The sequence below is a fragment of the Bombina bombina genome, unplaced genomic scaffold, assembly GCF_027579735.1.
Source record: "Bombina bombina isolate aBomBom1 unplaced genomic scaffold, aBomBom1.pri scaffold_1415, whole genome shotgun sequence".
NCBI lineage: Eukaryota > Metazoa > Chordata > Amphibia > Anura > Bombinatoridae > Bombina > Bombina bombina.
Window position 1 is genome coordinate 33,782 of NW_026511275.1, and position 20,160 is coordinate 53,941.

The 20,160-nt window shown below is 37.3% G+C and overlaps 1 protein-coding gene across 1 annotated transcript in view; it reads right to left on the minus strand.

Moving 5' to 3' along the window:
* The window catches only part of SLC22A15 (solute carrier family 22 member 15), a gene marked incomplete at its 5' end in the record, with an annotated part of 39,434 nt that extends 23,766 nt beyond the window's left edge, over window positions 1-15,668 (minus strand). The window contains one exon of the mRNA XM_053696520.1: window positions 15,462-15,668. Coding sequence (XP_053552495.1) covers window positions 15,462-15,668 — 207 coding nt within the window. The remainder of the gene's footprint in view (window positions 1-15,461) is intronic.
* Between the last annotated feature and the right edge of the window lie 4,492 nt (window positions 15,669-20,160).

Below are 20,160 nucleotides of genomic sequence, written 5' to 3' on the forward strand. Positions count from 1 at the left end.
CCTTTAAGAGAAACAAATTTTGTCAGAAATTGAAAAACAGTGATAAAAAGCAGTAAATCTTACGACATTTTTACAGGGTGTATAATAGACTAACAGAGCATTGCAACCACTTGCAAATGGATGATTAACCCCTTAGTTTCAAAACCGGAACAAAAAAAACGATAAACGTTTTTCACAGCTCTGCTGTGGCCCTACCTGCCCATATAACGACTTTGAAAGGCACAAAAACCCTTTAGAGAGGTCCTAAGTGTTCAGGGGACTCCTTCAGGGAAACTGGATGTCTCAAGCTGCAAAATATAATGGGCATTTAGGCGCGAAAATAGGCCCCACCCAACCTGTATTCACAGTGAGAGGGCCTAACAAAACTATCCCTAGGCAAAATCTAGCCAGCCATGTGGAAAAAAACTGGGCCCCAATAAATTTTTATCACCAATATGTATAAAAAAAATGTTCAAACACTTCCAGCAAACGTTTTATTTTTCAGTAATGTGAGAAAGTAATAAGAATATTACCTTTTACAGCAAGCATGATACTAGTCGTTATTAAATCACTGTAATAAGGCTTACCTTAAATAAATCCGGTATTAACAGCATTTTCTATCATATTCATTTCTCTAGAAACATTTTAACTGCACATACCTCATAGCAGGAGACCCTGCACGCCATTCCCCCAGCTGAAGTTACCTCTCTTCAGTTATGTGTGAGAACAGCAATGGATCTTAGATACAACCTGCTAAGATCATCAAAGACCACAGGCAGACTTTTCTTCTACTTTCTGCCTGAGGCTAAAATAGTACAACTCCGGTACCATTTGAAAATAACAAACTTTTGATTGAAGATAAACTACATAAACACACCACATCTCTCTAGCTACATCCTTTCTTATCGAGAGCTGCAAGAGAATGACTGGTAGTGGCAGTTAGAGGAGGAGCTATATAGCAGCTCTGCTGTGGGTGATCCTCTTGCAGCTTCCTGTTGGGAAGGAGAATATCCCACAAGTAATGGATGATCCGTGGACTGGATACACCTTACAAGAGAAATACAAATAAAGGTAAAATGACTTTAGCTTTAATCGCTATGCAGGCAAACATAGATATGTCTAGTTTGCTGTCTCATTAACTACTGATTTCTATGACTTTCTGCAATTGCAAGTTAGCAAACCTTTGTATTGTTTAGCACAAACAAATTGATGTAATAAACATACATCAGTATAAGGGTCTTCTGTAATAAACATACATCAGTATAAGGGATCTTCTGTAATAAACATACATCAGTATAAGGGATCTTCTGTAATAAACATACATCAGTATAAAGGCCTTCTGTAATAAACATACATCAGTATAAGGGCTCTTCTGTAATAAACATACATCAGTATAAGGGATCTTCTGTAATAAACATACATCAGTATAAAGGCCTTCTGTAATAAACATACATCAGTATAAGGGCTCTTCTGTAATAAACATACATCAGTATAAGGGGTCTTCTGTAATAAACATACATCAGTATAAGGGATCTTCTGTAAAAAACATACATCAGTATAAAGGGGTCTTCTGTAAAAAACATACATCAGTATAAAGGGGTCTTCTGTAATAAACATACATCAGTATAAAGGGGTCTTCTGTAATAAACATACATCAGTATAAAGGGGTCTTCTGTAATAAACATACATCAGTATAAAGGGGTCTTCTGTAATAAACACACATCAGTATAAAGGGGTCTTCTGTAATAAACACACATCAGTATAAAGGGGTCTTCTGTAATAAACATACATCAGTATAAGGGCTCTTCTGTAATAAACATACATCAGTATAAAGGGCTCTTCTGTAATAAACATATATCAGTATAAAGGGGTCTTCTGTAATAAACATACATCAGTATAAGGGGTCTTCTGTAATAAACATACATCAGTATAAGGGGTCTTCTGTAATAAACATACATCAGTATAAAGGGCTCTTCTGTAATAAACATACATCAGTATAAGAGCTCTTCTGTAATAAACATACATCAGTATAAGGGCTCTTCTGTAATAAACATACATCAGTATAAGGGCTCTTCTGTAATAAACATACATCAGTATAAAGGGCTCTTCTGTAATAAACATACATCAGTATAAGGGGTCTTCTGTAATAAACATACATCAGTATAAGGGGTCTTCTGTAATAAACATACATCAGTATAAAGGGGTCTTCTGTAATAAACATACATCAGTATAAGGGGTCTTCTGTAATAAACATACATCAGTATAAAGGGATCTTCTGTAATAAACATACATCAGTATAAAGGGATCTTCTGTAATAAACATACATCAGTATAAAGGGGTCTTCTGTAATAAACATACATCAGTATAAAGGGCTCTTCTGTAATAAACATACATCAGTATAAAGGGATCTTCTGTAATAAACATACATCAGTATAAAGGGGTCTTCTGTAATAAACATACATCAGTATAAAGGGGTCTTCTGTAATAAACATACATCAGTATAAAGGGGTCTTCTGTAATAAACATACATCAGTATAAGGGGTCTTCTGTAATAAACATACATCAGTATAAAGGGATCTTCTGTAATAAACATACATCAGTATAAAGGGGTCTTCTGTAATAAACATACATCAGTATAAAGGGCTCTTCTGCAATAAACATACATCAGTATAAAGGGGTCTTCTGCAATAAACATACATCAGTATAAAGGGCTCTTCTGTAATAAACATACATCACTATAAGGGATCTTCTGTAATAAACATACATCAGTATAAGGGCTCTTGTGTAATAAACATACATCAGTATAAAGGGTCTTCTGTAATAAACATACATCAGTATAAAGGGGTCTTCTGTAATAAACATACATCAGTATAAGGGCTCTTCTGTAATAAACATACATCAGTATAAAGGGGTCTTCTGTAATAAACATACATCAGTATAAAGGGTCTTCTGTAATAAACATACATCAGTATAAGGGGTCTTCTGTAATAAACATACATCAGTATAAAGGGGTCTTCTGTAATAAACATACATCAGTATAAGGGGTCTTCTGTAATAAACATACATCACTATAAGGGATCTTCTGTAATAAACATACATCAGTATAAGGGCTCTTGTGTAATAAACATACATCAGTATAAAGGGTCTTCTGTAATAAACATACATCAGTATAAAGGGGTCTTCTGTAATAAACATACATAAGTATAAGGGCTCTTCTGTAATAAACATACATCAGTATAAAGGGTCTTCTGTAATAAACATACATCAGTATAAGGGGTCTTCTGTAATAAACATACATCAGTATAAGGGGTCTTCTGTAATAAACATACATCAGTATAAGGGGTCTTCTGTAATAAACATACATCAGTATAAGGGCTCTTCTGTAATAAACATACATCAGTATAAGGGCTCTTCTGTAATAAACATACATCAGTATAAAGGGGTCTTCTGTAATAAAAATACATCAGTATAAAGGGATCTTCTGTAATAAACATACATCAGTATAAAGGGCTCTTCTGTAATAAACATACATCAGTATAAAGGGTCTTCTGTAATAAACATACATCAGTATAAAGGGGTCTTCTGTAATAAACATACATCAGTATAAAGGGGTCTTCTGTAATAAACATACATCAGTATAAGGGCTCTTCTGTAATAAACATACATCAGTATAAAGGGGTCTTCTGTAATAAACATACATCAGTATAAAGGGTCTTCTGTAATAAACATACATCAGTATAAGGGATCTTCTGTAATAAACATACATCAGTATAAGGGTCTTCTGTAATAAACATACATCAGTATAAAGGGTCTTCTGTAATAAACATACATCAGTATAAAGGGGTCTTCTGTAATAAACATACATCAGTATAAAGGGCTCTTCTGTAATAAACATACATCAGTATAAAGGGTCTTCTGTAATAAACATACATCAGTATAAAGGGGTCTTCTGTAATAAACATACATCAGTATAAAGGGGTCTTCTGTAATAAACATACATCAGTATAAGGGCTCTTCTGTAATAAACATACATCAGTATAAAGGGGTCTTCTGTAATAAACATACATCAGTATAAAGGGTCTTCTGTAATAAACATACATCAGTATAAAGGGTCTTCTGTAATAAACATACATCAGTATAAGGGTCTTCTGTAATAAACATACATCAGTATAAAGGGTCTTCTGTAATAAACATACATCAGTATAAAGGGCTCTTCTGTAATAAACATACATCAGTATAAGGGCTCTTCTGTAATAAACATACATCAGTATAAAGGGTCTTCTGTAATAAACATACATCAGTATAAAGGGTCTTCTGTAATAAACATACATCAGTATAAGGGATCTTCTGTAATAAACATACATCAGTATAAAGGGTCTTCTGTAAAACATACATCAGTATAAGGGGTCTTCTGTAATAAACATACATCAGTATAAAGGGTCTTCTGTAATAAACATACATCAGTATAAGGGCTCTTCTGTAATAAACATACATCAGTATAAGGGCTCTTCTGTAATAAACATACATCAGTATAAGGGCTCTTCTGTAATAAACATACATCAGTATAAAGGGGTCTTCTGTAATAAACATACATCAGTGTATAAGGGGTCTTCTGTAATAAACATACATCAGTATAAGGGATCTTCTGTAATAAACATACATCAGTATAAAGGGGTCTTCTGTAATAAACATACATCAGTATAAAGGGTCTTCTGTAATAAACATACATCAGTATAAGGGCTCTTCTGTAATAAACATACATCAGTATAAAGGGTCTTCTGTAATAAACATACATCAGTATAAAGGGTCTTCTGTAATAAACATACATCAGTATAAGGGGTCTTCTGTAATAAACATACATCAGTATAAAGGGGTCTTCTGTAATAAACATACATCAGTATAAGGGCTCTTCTGTAATAAACATACATCAGTATAAAGGGGTCTTCTGTAATAAACATACATCAGTATAAGGGCTCTTCTGTAATAAACATACATCAGTATAAAGGGGTCTTCTGTAATAAACATACATCAGTATAAGGGGTCTTCTGTAATAAACATACATCAGTATAAGGGGTCTTCTGTAATAAACATGCATCAGTATAAGGGGTCTTCTGTAATAAACATACATCAGTATAAGGGGTCTTCTGTAATAAACATGCATCAGTATAAAGGGCTCTTCTGTAATAAACATACATCAGTGTATAAGGGGTCTTCTGTAATAAACATACATCAGTGTATAAGGGGTCTTCTGTAATAAACATACATCAGTATAAGGGGTCTTCTGTAATAAACATACATCAGTATAAGGGATCTTCTGTAATAAACATACATCAGTATAAAGGGGTCTTCTGTAATAAACATACATCAGTATAAAGGGTCTTCTGTAATAAACATACATCAGTATAAGGGCTCTTCTGTAATAAACATACATCAGTATAAAGGGGTCTTCTGTAATAAACATACATCAGTATAAGGGCTCTTCTGTAATAAACATACATCAGTATAAAGGGCTCTTCTGTAATAAACATACATCAGTATAAAGGGGTCTTCTGTAATAAACATACATCAGTATAAGGGATCTTCTGTAATAAACATACATCAATATAAAGGGGTCTTCTGTAATAAACATACATCAGTATAAGGGATCTTCTGTAATAAACATACATCAGTATAAGGGCTCTTCTGTAATAAACATACATCAATATAAAGGGGTCTTCTGTAATAAACATACATCAGTATAAGGGATCTTCTGTAATAAACATACATCAGTATAAGGGCTCTTCTGTAATAAACATACATCAATATAAAGGGGTCTTCTGTAATAAACATACATCAGTATAAGGGATCTTCTGTAATAAACATACATCAGTATAAAGGGATCTTCTGTAATAAACATACATCAGTATAAAGGGGTCTTCTGTAATAAACATACATCAGTATAAAGGGTCTTCTGTAATAAACATACATCAGTATAAGGGATCTTCTGTAATAAACATACATCAGTATAAAGGGGTCTTCTGTAATAAACATACATCAGTATAAAGGGATCTTCTGTAATAAACATACATCAGTATAAGGGCTCTTCTGTAATAAACATACATCAGTATAAAGGGCTCTTCTGTAATAAACATACATCAGTATAAGGGGTCTTCTGTAATAAACATACATCAGTATAAGGGGTCTTCTGTAATAAACATACATCAGTATAAGGGGTCTTCTGTAATAAACATACATCAGTATAAGGGATCTTCTGTAATAAACATACATCAGTATAAAGGGATCTTCTGTAATAAACATACATCAGTATAAGGGCTCTTCTGTAATAAACATACATCAGTATAAGGGCTCTTCTGTAATAAACATACATCAGTATAAAGGGCTCTTCTGTAATAAACATACATCAGTATAAGGGCTCTTCTGTAATAAACATACATCAGTATAAGGGCTCTTCTGTAATAAACATACATCAGTATAAGGGCTCTTCTGTAATAAACATACATCAGTATAAGGGCTCTTCTGTAATAAACATACATCAGTATAAAGGGCTCTTCTGTAATAAACATACATCAGTATAAAGGGGTCTTCTGTAATAAACATACATCAGTATAAGGGCTCTTCTGTAATAAACATACATCAGTATAAGGGCTCTTCTGTAATAAACATACATCAGTATAAAGGGATCTTCTGTAATAAACATACATCAGTATAAGGGATCTTCTGTAATAAACATACATCAGTATAAGGGATCTTCTGTAATAAACATACATCAGTATAAGGGATCTTCTGTAATAAACATACATCAGTATAAGGGATCTTCTGTAATAAACATACATCAGTATAAAGGGATCTTCTGTAATAAACATACATCAGTATAAGGGGTCTTCTGTAATAAACATACATCAGTATAAAGGGTCTTCTGTAATAAACATACATCAGTATAAGGGATCTTCTGTAATAAACATACATCAGTATAAAGGGGTCTTCTGTAATAAACATACATCAGTATAAAGGGTCTTCTGTAATAAACATACATCAGTATAAGGGATCTTCTGTAATAAACATACATCAGTATAAGGGCTCTTCTGTAATAAACATACATCAGTATAAGGGATCTTCTGTAATAAACATACATCAGTATAAGGGCTCTTCTGTAATAAACATACATCAGTATAAGGGGTCTTCTGTAATAAACATACATCAGTATAAAGGGCTCTTCTGTAATAAACATACATCAGTATAAGGGGTCTGTAATAAACATACATCAGTATAAGGGGTCTGTAATAAACATACATCAGTATAAAGGGCTCTTCTGTAATAAACATACATCAGTATAAGGGGTCTGTAATAAACATACATCAGTATAAGGGCTCTTCTGTAATAAACATACATCAGTATAAAGGGATCTTCTGTAATAAACATACATCAGTATAAAGGGGTCTTCTGTAATAAACATACATCAGTATAAAGGGCTCTTCTGTAATAAACATACATCAGTATAAAGGGTCTTCTGTAATAAACATACATCAGTATAAAGGGCTCTTCTGTAATAAACATACATCAGTATAAAGGGTCTTCTCTAATAAACATACATCAGTATAAAGGGTCTTCTGTAATAAACATACATCAGTATAAGGGATCTTCTGTAATAAACATACATCAGTATAAGGGGTCTTCTGTAATAAACATACATCAGTATAAGGGGTCTTCTGTAATAAACATACATCAGTATAAAGGGATCTTCTGTAATAAACATACATCAGTATAAAGGGGTCTTCTGTAATAAACATACATCAGTATAAGGGGTCTTCTGTAATAAACATACATCAGTATAAGGGATCTTCTGTAATAAACATACATCAGTATAAGGGGTCTTCTGTAATAAACATACATCAGTATAAAGGGTCTTCTGTAATAAATATACATCAGTATAAAGGGTCTTCTGTAATAAACATACATCAGTATAAGGGATCTTCTGTAATAAACATACATCAGTATAAGGGATCTTCTGTAATAAACATACATCAATATAAAGGGGTCTTCTGTAATAAACATACATCAGTATAAGGGATCTTCTGTAATAAACATACATCAGTATAAAGGGGTCTTCTGTAATAAACATACATCAGTATAAAGGGCTCTTCTGTAATAAACATACATCAGTATAAAGGGGTCTTCTGTAATAAACATACATCAGTATAAGGGCTCTTCTGTAATAAACATACATCAGTATAAAGGGATCTTCTGTAATAAACATACATCAGTATAAAGGGCTCTTCTGTAATAAACATACATCAGTATAAGGGCTCTTCTGTAATAAACATACATCAGTATAAAGGGCTCTTCTGTAATAAACATACATCAGTATAAAGGGGTCTTCTGTAATAAACATACATCAGTATAAGGGGTCTTCTGTAATAAACATACATCAGTATAAAGGGGTCTTCTGTAATAAACATACATCAGTATAAGGGCTCTTCTGTAATAAACATACATCAGTATAAAGGGGTCTTCTGTAATAAACATACATCAGTATAAAGGGATCTTCTGTAATAAACATACATCAGTATAAAGGGCTCTTCTGTAATAAACATACATCAGTATAAAGGGTCTTCTCTAATAAACATACATCAGTATAAAGGGGTCTTCTGTAATAAACATACATCAGTATAAGGGCTCTTCTGTAATAAACATACATCAGTATAAGGGATCTTCTGTAATAAACATACATCAGTATAAGGGCTCTTCTGTAATAAACATACATCAGTATAAAGGGCTCTTCTGTAATAAACATACATCAGTATAAAGGGCTCTTCTGTAATAAACATACATCAGTATAAGGGATCTGTAATAAACATACATCAGTATAAGGGATCTGTAATAAACATACATCAGTATAAGGGCTCTTCTGTAATAAACATACATCAGTATAAGGGCTCTTCTGTAATAAACATACATCAGTATAAAGGGTCTTCTGTAATAAACATACATCAGTATAAAGGGATCTTCTGTAATAAACATACATCAGTATAAGGGCTCTTCTGTAATAAACATACATCAGTATAAAGGGCTCTTCTGTAATAAACATACATCAGTATAAGGGCTCTTCTGTAATAAACATACATCAGTATAAAGGGGTCTTCTGTAATAAACATACATCAGTATAAGGGCTCTTCTGTAATAAACATACATCAGTATAAAGGGGTCTTCTGTAATAAACATACATCAGTATAAGGGGTCTTCTGTAATAAACATACATCAGTATAAGGGATCTTCTGTAATAAACATACATCAGTATAAAGGGATCTTCTGTAATAAACATACATCAGTATAAGGGGTCTTCTGTAATAAACATACATCAGTATAAAGGGTCTTCTGTAATAAACATACATCAGTATAAGGGATCTTCTGTAATAAACATACATCAGTATAAGGGATCTTCTGTAATAAACATACATCAGTATAAAGGGCTCTTCTGTAATAAACATACATCAGTATAAAGGGCTCTTCTGTAATAAACATACATCAGTATAAAGGGCTCTTCTGTAATAAACATACATCAGTATAAAGGGGTCTTCTGTAATAAACATACATCAGTATAAGGGTCTTCTGTAATAAACATACATCAGTATAAAGGGATCTTCTGTAATAAACATACATCAGTATAAAGGGTCTTCTGTAATAAACATACATCAGTATAAGGGGTCTTCTGTAATAAACATACATCAGTATAAAGGGTCTTCTGTAATAAACATACATCAGTATAAGGGCTCTTCTGTAATAAACATACATCAGTATAAGGGCTCTTCTGTAATAAACATACATCAGTATAAAGGGGTCTTCTGTAATAAACATACATCAGTATAAAGGGGTCTTCTGTAATAAACATACATCAGTGTATAAGGGGTCTTCTGTAATAAACATACATCAGTATAAGGGGTCTTCTGTAATAAACATACATCAGTATAAGGGCTCTTCTGTAATAAACATACATCAGTATAAGGGGTCTTCTGTAATAAACATACATCAGTATAAGGGGCTCTTCTGTAATAAACATACATCAGTATAAAGGGTCTTCTGTAATAAACATACATCAGTATAAAGGGTCTTCTGTAATAAACATACATCAGTATAAGGGCTCTTCTGTAATAAACATACATCAGTATAAGGGGTCTTCTGTAATAAACATACATCAGTATAAGGGCTCTTCTGTAATAAACATACATCAGTATAAAGGGGTCTTCTGTAATAAACATACATCAGTATAAAGGGTCTTCTGTAATAAACATACATCAGTATAAAGGGCTCTTCTGTAATAAACATACATCAGTATAAAGGGGTCTTCTGTAATAAACATACATCAGTATAAGGGGTCTTCTGTAATAAACATACATCAGTATAAGGGGTCTTCTGTAATAAACATGCATCAGTATAAGGGGTCTTCTGTAATAAACATACATCAGTATAAGGGGTCTTCTGTAATAAACATGCATCAGTATAAAGGGCTCTTCTGTAATAAACATACATCAGTGTATAAGGGGTCTTCTGTAATAAACATACATCAGTGTATAAGGGGTCTTCTGTAATAAACATACATCAGTATAAGGGGTCTTCTGTAATAAACATACATCAGTATAAAGGGGTCTTCTGTAATAAACATACATCAGTATAAAGGGTCTTCTGTAATAAACATACATCAGTATAAGGGCTCTTCTGTAATAAACATACATCAGTATAAAGGGTCTTCTGTAATAAACATACATCAGTATAAGGGCTCTTCTGTAATAAACATACATCAGTATAAGGGCTCTTCTGTAATAAACATACATCAGTATAAAGGGATCTTCTGTAATAAACATACATCAGTATAAGGGATCTTCTGTAATAAACATACATCAGTATAAGGGCTCTTCTGTAATAAACATACATCAGTATAAAGGGCTCTTCTGTAATAAACATACATCAGTATAAAGGGGTCTTCTGTAATAAACATACATCAGTATAAGGGGTCTTCTGTAATAAACATACATCAGTATAAAGGGGTCTTCTGTAATAAACATACATCAGTATAAGGGCTCTTCTGTAATAAACATACATCAGTATAAAGGGGTCTTCTGTAATAAACATACATCAGTATAAAGGGATCTTCTGTAATAAACATACATCAGTATAAAGGGCTCTTCTGTAATAAACATACATCAGTATAAAGGGTCTTCTCTAATAAACATACATCAGTATAAAGGGGTCTTCTGTAATAAACATACATCAGTATAAGGGCTCTTCTGTAATAAACATACATCAGTATAAGGGATCTTCTGTAATAAACATACATCAGTATAAGGGCTCTTCTGTAATAAACATACATCAGTATAAAGGGCTCTTCTGTAATAAACATACATCAGTATAAGGGATCTGTAATAAACATACATCAGTATAAAGGGCTCTTCTGTAATAAACATACATCAGTATAAAGGGCTCTTCTGTAATAAACATACATCAGTATAAAGGGGTCTTCTGTAATAAACATACATCAGTATAAAGGGGTCTTCTGTAATAAACATACATCAGTATAAGGGCTCTTCTGTAATAAACATACATCAGTATAAGGGCTCTTCTGTAATAAACATACATCAGTATAAGGGCTCTTCTGTAATAAACATACATCAGTATAAAGGGTCTTCTGTAATAAACATACATCAGTATAAAGGGTCTTCTGTAATAAACATACATCAGTATAAGGGCTCTTCTGTAATAAACATACATCAGTATAAAGGGCTCTTCTGTAATAAACATACATCAGTATAAAGGGGTCTTCTGTAATAAACATACATCAGTATAAAGGGGTCTTCTGTAATAAACATACATCAGTATAAGGGCTCTTCTGTAATAAACATACATCAGTATAAAGGGGTCTTCTGTAATAAACATACATCAGTATAAGGGTCTTCTGTAATAAACATACATCAGTATAAGGGATCTTCTGTAATAAACATACATCAGTATAAAGGGATCTTCTGTAATAAACATACATCAGTATAAGGGGTCTTCTGTAATAAACATACATCAGTATAAAGGGCTCTTCTGTAATAAACATACATCAGTATAAGGGATCTTCTGTAATAAACATACATCAGTATAAAGGGATCTTCTGTAATAAACATACATCAGTATAAAGGGATCTTCTGTAATAAACATACATCAGTATAAAGGGCTCTTCTGTAATAAACATACATCAGTATAAGGGCTCTTCTGTAATAAACATACATCAGTATAAAGGGTCTTCTGTAATAAACATACATCAGTATAAAGGGTCTTCTGTAATAAACATACATCAGTATAAGGGATCTTCTGTAATAAACATACATCAGTATAAAGGGTCTTCTGTAATAAACATACATCAGTATAAGGGGTCTTCTGTAATAAACATACATCAGTATAAAGGGTCTTCTGTAATAAACATACATCAGTATAAGGGCTCTTCTGTAATAAACATACATCAGTATAAGGGGTCTTCTGTAATAAACATACATCAGTATAAGGGGTCTTCTGTAATAAACATACATCAGTATAAGGGATCTTCTGTAATAAACATACATCAGTATAAAGGGCTCTTCTGTAATAAACATACATCAGTATAAAGGGCTCTTCTGTAATAAACATACATCAGTGTATAAGGGGTCTTCTGTAATAAACATACATCAGTGTATAAGGGGTCTTCTGTAATAAACATACATCAGTATAAAGGGGTCTTCTGTAATAAACATACATCAGTGTATAAGGGGTCTTCTGTAATAAACATACATCAGTATAAGGGGTCTTCTGTAATAAACATACATCAGTATAAGGGCTCTTCTGTAATAAACATACATCAGTATAAGGGGTCTTCTGTAATAAACATACATCAGTATAAGGGCTCTTCTGTAATAAACATACATCAGTATAAAGGGTCTTCTGTAATAAACATACATCAGTATAAAGGGTCTTCTGTAATAAACATACATCAGTATAAGGGCTCTTCTGTAATAAACATACATCAGTATAAGGGGTCTTCTGTAATAAACATACATCAGTATAAGGGCTCTTCTGTAATAAACATACATCAGTATAAAGGGGTCTTCTGTAATAAACATACATCAGTATAAAGGGTCTTCTGTAATAAACATACATCAGTATAAGGGCTCTTCTGTAATAAACATACATCAGTATAAAGGGGTCTTCTGTAATAAACATACATCAGTATAAGGGGTCTTCTGTAATAAACATACATCAGTATAAGGGGTCTTCTGTAATAAACATGCATCAGTATAAGGGGTCTTCTGTAATAAACATACATCAGTATAAGGGGTCTTCTGTAATAAACATGCATCAGTATAAAGGGCTCTTCTGTAATAAACATACATCAGTGTATAAGGGGTCTTCTGTAATAAACATACATCAGTGTATAAGGGGTCTTCTGTAATAAACATACATCAGTATAAGGGGTCTTCTGTAATAAACATACATCAGTATAAAGGGGTCTTCTGTAATAAACATACATCAGTATAAAGGGTCTTCTGTAATAAACATACATCAGTATAAGGGCTCTTCTGTAATAAACATACATCAGTATAAAGGGTCTTCTGTAATAAACATACATCAGTATAAGGGCTCTTCTGTAATAAACATACATCAGTATAAGGGCTCTTCTGTAATAAACATACATCAGTATAAAGGTAGAAATCTATAACAGACCAAAATAAAAACCCCCCAGATATTTTAGCATGAATTTGTGAAGCCACGCCCACACGCCACACCACCTGCCCTACCCCATCATAGTGTCCAGGAATTAGCTGGGTAAAAGGTGGCAACCCTACGCATATTAGAAGCAGGACAGGTGAAGGGGGAGGAACCCTATGCATATCAGAAGCAGGACAGGTGAAGGGGGAGGAACCCTACGCATATCAGAAGCAGGACAGGTGAGGGGGGGGGAGAACCCTACTCATATCAGAAGCAGGACAGGTGAGGGGGGGGGGAGAACCCTACTCATATCAGAAGCAGGACAGGTGAAGGTGAGGAACCCTATGCATATCAGAAGCAGGACAGGTGAGGGGGGAGGAACCCTACGCATATCAGAAGCAGGACAGGTGAAGGGGGAGGAACCCTACGCATATCAGAAGCAGGACAGGTGAAGGGGGAGGAACCCTACGCATATCAGAAGCAGGACAGGTGAAGGGGAGGAACCCTACGCATATCAGAAGCAGGACAGGTGAAGAAGAGGAACCCTACGCATATTAGAAGCAGGACAGGTGAAGGGGGAGGAACCCTACGCATATCAAAAGCAGGACAGGTGAAGGAGGAGGAACCCTACGCATATCAGAAGCAGGACAGGTGAGGGGGGAGGAACCCTATGCATATCAGAAGCAGGACAGGTGAAGGGGGAGGAACCCTACGCATATCAGAAGCAGGACAGGTGAAGGGGGAGGAACCCTATGCATATCAGAAGCAGGACAGGTGAAGGGGGAGGAACCCTACGTATATCAGAAGCAGGACAGGTGAGGGGGGGGGGGAGAACCCTACTCATATCAGAAGCAGGACAGGTGAGGGGGGGGGGGGGAAGAACCCTACTCATATCAGAAGCAGGACAGGTGAAGGTGAGGAACCCTACGCATATCAGAAGCAGGACAGGTGAGGGGGGAGGAACCCTACGCATATCAGAAGCAGGACAGGTGAAGGGGGGGAACCCTACGCATATCAGAAGCAGGACAGGTGAAGAAGAGGAACCCTACGCATATTAGAAGCAGGACAGGTGAAGGGGGAGGAACCCTACGCATATCAAAAGCAGGACAGGTGAAGGAGGAGGAACCCTACGCATATCAGAAGCAGGACAGGTGAGGGGGGAGGAACCCTACGCATATCAGAAGCAGGACAGGTGAAGGGGGAGGAACCCTACGCATATCAGAAGCAGGACAGGTGAAGGGGGAGGAACCCTACGCATATCAGAAGCAGGACAGGTGAGGGGGGAGGAACCCTACGCATATCAGAAGCAGGACAGGTGAGGGGGGAGGAACCCTACGCATTTCAGAAGCAGGACAGGTGAGGGGGGAGGAACCCTACGCATATCAGAAGCAGGACAGGTGAGGGGGGAGGAACCCTACGCATATCAGAAGCAGGACAGGTGAAGGGGAGGAACCCTACGTATATCAGAAGCAGGACAGGTGAAGGGGGAAGAACCCTACGCATATCAGAAGCAGGACAGGCGAGGTGGGAGGAACCCTACGTATATCAGAAGCAGGACAGGTGAAGGGGGAAGAACCCTACGTATATCAGAAGCAGGACAGGTGAAGGGGGAAGAACCCTACGCATATCAGAAGCAGGACAGGCGAGGTGGGAGGAACCCTACGTATATCAGAAGCAGGACAGGTGAAGGGGGAGGAACCCTACGCATATAAGAAGCAGGACAGGTGAAGGGGAGGAACAACTAGGTTATGACATTACAGATCTCCCACCTCAGATGCAATAGACGTAAAGTTGCCATCAAAGTGCAGGCTCCTCAGGCTTAGGTTGGTTGCTGCCCCCGAACTCCCAGATAACTGTTTTTGTGTCTCATTCTCTTGGTTAAAGTTTCTCACAAGGCCATCAGTCTCCCAGTGGTAAGGCGGCGTAGCTCCCAGTATGGTGATCAGGACTGCTTCTGTGGCAACATAAAGCTGGAGGAGAAACAGGAATAAGCATTACTGGATAAGCACAGTGACACTGAGATTAGTCTGTGCTAGAGCCACGGTGTACTAATGACAGTGACATGTTTATGTGCTCAGTCTGTGCTAGGGCCACAGAGTTCTATTGACAGTGACATGTTTATGTGCTAAGTCTATGCTAGGGTGACAGTGCCCTAATGACAGCGACTTGTTCATGTGCTCAGTCTGTGCTAGGGCCACAGTGTATTAATGACAGTGACATGTGTATGTGCTCAGTCTGTGCTAGGGCCACAGTGTATTAATGACAGTGACATGTTTATGCGCTCAGTCTGTGCTAGGGCCACAGTGTACTAATGACAGTGACATGTTTATGTGCTCAGTCTATGCGAGGGTGACAGTGTATTAATGGCAGTGACATGTTTATGCGCTCAGTCTGTGCTAGGGCCACAGTGTACTAATGACAGTGACATGTTTATGTGCTCAGTCTATGCTAGGGTGACAGTGTATTAATGGCAGTGACATGTTTATGCGCTCAGTCTGTGCTAGGGCCACAGTGTACTAATGACAGTGACATGTTTATGTGCTCAGTCTATGCTAGGGTGACAGTGTATTAATGGCAGTGACATGTTTATGCGCTCAGTCTTTGCTAGTGCCACAGTGTACTAATGACAGTGACATGTTTATGTGCTCAGTCTGTGCTAGGGCCACAGTGTATGAATGACAGTGACATGTTTATCTGCTCAGTCTGTGCTAGGGCCACAGTGTATTAATGACAGTGACATATTAATGTGCTCAGTCGGTGCTAGGACCACAGTGTACAAATGACAGTGACTTGTTTATGTGCTCAGTCTGTGCTAGGGTGACAGTGTACAAATGACGGTGGCATGTTTATGTTCTTAGTCTGTGCTAGGTGATAATAGAGAGCAGCACACCTAAGAGTAAAATATCTTATGTGATTCCGGTCTACAAGTAGATAGTAGAGAGCTGTACACCTAAGAGTAGGATACCCCATGAGATTCCAGTCTACCAGTAGATAGAGAGCTGCACACCTAAGTGTAGGATAGCCCATGTGATTGCAGTCTACAAGTAGATAGTAGAGGGCTGCACACCCAAGAGTATGATATCCCATGTGGTTCCAGTGGCATCACTAGGGGGGTGCGGGCCGCACCTGGGTGACACCCTCCAGGGGGTGACACCACCAAAAAAAATTTTTTTTTTTAATTTTATTGAAATTCAAAGAAATACAACGTAGAGATGCATATATTTTTATTAGAGGGGCCAGCATTTGTGAACATCAGTGGGACTGGGGAAGTTGTGAAGTTGTAGACACTTAATTTTTTTGAGCCAGCGCTGCAATTTCCACAAATAGTTTTCCCGGCTGCTTTTGCTTGTTTGTACTTTGCTCCTCCACTGCCCAATTTCACTATGAATGTTGTGGGCGTTCTGTGGGGCTTGCAAAGTTGCGCTGCTAGCCTAAACCTGCCTGCCTATCTGAGCTCACTGCTCAGTGGCATGTGGAGCAGTGGAGTCACTCACTGCTGTGCTGTCTCTCTAATTGGGAACTGGGAAATCATGAGGGGGATGACTGACACGGTCTCTAAAGTTACGGTACACTAAGTTCACACTGAAGAGGTAGGAGGGGAGGGCAGGTGGGGGTCTGGGGGTGGGCAGAGTGCAGAGGTGATTGGCCATAAGAAGCGGTAGACACGTGGCCCGGGGCTGTGCTCTGACAGACTTGGAACAGAGTCAGAGAGCAGAATTTTCATAGTTTGCGCGCCTAAACCTTTTCTTTAGTGATTTATTTTTAGAGTGCTCTGTTTATCTTTCATTTGATGTTCTGCTGAGCCAGGGAACATCTCTAGGCATGAGCTTTATAAATAATGCAGTGCAGTTTACATACATATTTTGTATGTGTGTGTGTGCATCTGAGTGTTTCTGTGCGTGTGTGCAACTGAGTGTTTCTGTGCGTGTGTGCAACTGAGTGTTTCTGTGCGGGTGTCTAAGTGTGTTTTTAAGTGTGTCTGAGTGTTTGTACGTGTGTGCTTTCTGGGGGGAGGGGGGGTGACACCATAACGTACCGCACCGGGTGACACCAACCCTAGTGACGCCACTGTGTGGTTCCACTCTACAAGTAAAGAGCAGCACACCCAAGAGTAGTATATTTCATGTGATTCCAGTCTACAAGTAGATAGTAGAGAGCTGAACACCTAAGAGTAGGATACCCCATGTGATTCCAGTCTACAAGTAGATAGTAGAGAGCTGCACACCTAAGAGTAGGATATCCCATGTGATTCTAGTCCACAAGTAGATAGTAGAGAGCTGCACACCTAAGAGAAGGATATCCCATGTGATTCTAGTCAACAAGTAGATAGTAGAGAGCTGCGCACCTAAGAGTAGGATAGCCCATGTGATTCCAGTCTACAAGTAGATAGTAGAGAGCTGTACACCTAAGAGTAGGATATCCCATGTGATTCCAGTCTACAAGTAGATAGTAGAGAGCTGCTCACCTAAGAGAAGGATATCACATGTGATTTTAGTCAACAAGTAGATAGTAGAGAGCTGCGCACCTAAGAGTAGGATACCCCATGTGATTTCAGTCTACAAGTAGATAGTAGAGAGCTGCACACCTAAGAGTAGGATACCCCATGTGATTACAGTCTACCAGTAGATAGAAAGCTGCACACCTAAGAGTAAAATATCTTATGTGATTCCAGTCTACAAGTAGATAGTAGGGAGCAGCGCACCTAAGAGTAGGATACCCCATGTGATTCCAGTCTATATCAGTCAATTAGTCACATATTAGAGCCTGGCTAGTGAGCAGTTTTCCAGGGACATCTGAACTCTGGTGACACCTTTTATTTGTCACCAGCATTCCAACGTAAAACACGTTTATTTTCCCCCAGCAACTTTTAACTCCTGAAGACATTTCTGACCAGTACCATATCCTGGCTTTTTACATACCACACATAGCACAAGTGCTGATCTGATACGGTCATTATAAAACAACTACACTCTAGCGCACTTTACATACAGTACAGACCATAACCAGGGACTTACAGCTTACATACCGCACATAGCACAAGTGCTGATCTGATACGGTCATTATAAAACAACTACACTCTAGCGCACTTTACATACAGTACAGACCATAACCAGGAGGGACATACAGCTTACATACCGCACATAGCACAAGTACTGATCTGATACGGTCATTATAAAACAACTACACTCTAGCGCACTTTACATACAGTACAGACCATAACCAGCAGGGACTTACAGCTTACATACCGCACATAGCACAAGTGCTGATCTTAGACTATCATTATAAAACAACTACACTCTAGCGCACTTTACATACAGTACAGACCATAACCAGGGACTTACAGCTTACATACCGCACATAGCACAAGTAGTGATCTGATACGGTCATTATAAAACAACTACACTCTAGCGCACTTTACATACAGTACAGACCATAACCAGGAGGTCCTTACAGCTTACATACCGCACATAGCACAAGTAGTGATCTGATACGGTCATTATAAAACAACTACACTCTAGCGCACTTTACATACAGTACAGACCATAACCAGGGACATACAGCTTACATACCGCACATAGCACAAGTGCTGATCTGATACGGTCATTATAAAACAACTACACTCTAGCGCACTTTACATACAGTACAGACCATAACCAGGAGGGACTTACAGCTTACATACCGCACATAGCACAAGTGCTGATCTGATACGGTCATTATAAAACAACTACACTCTAGCGCACTTTACATACAGTACAGACCATAACCAGGAGGGACTTACAGCTTACATACCGCACATAGCACAAGTGCTGATCTGATACGGTCATTATAAAACAACTACACTCTAGCGCACTTTACATACAGTACAGACCATAACCAGGAGGGACTTACAGCTTACATACCGCACATAGCACAAGTGCTGATCTGATACGGTCATTATAAAACAACTACACTCTAGCGCACTTTACATACAGTACAGACCATAACCAGGAGGGACTTACAGCTTACATACCGCACATAGCACAAGTGCTGATCTGATACGGTCATTATAAAACAACTACACTCTAGCGCACTTTACATACAGTACAGACCATAACCAGGAGGGACTTACAGCTTACATACCGCACATAGCACAAGTGCTGATCTGATACGGTCATTATAAAACAACTACACTCTAGCGCACTTTACATACAGTACAGACCATAACCAGGAGGGACTTACAGCTTACATACCGCACATAGCACAAGTGCTGATCTAATACGGTCATTATAAAACAACTACACTCTAGCGCACTTTACATACAGTACAGACCATAACCAGGAGGGACATACAGCTTACATACCGCACATAGCACAAGTGCTGATCTGATACGGTCATTATAAAACAACTACACTCTAGCGCACTTTACATACAGCACAGACCATAACCAGGGACATACAGCTTACATACCGCACATAGCACAAGTGCTGA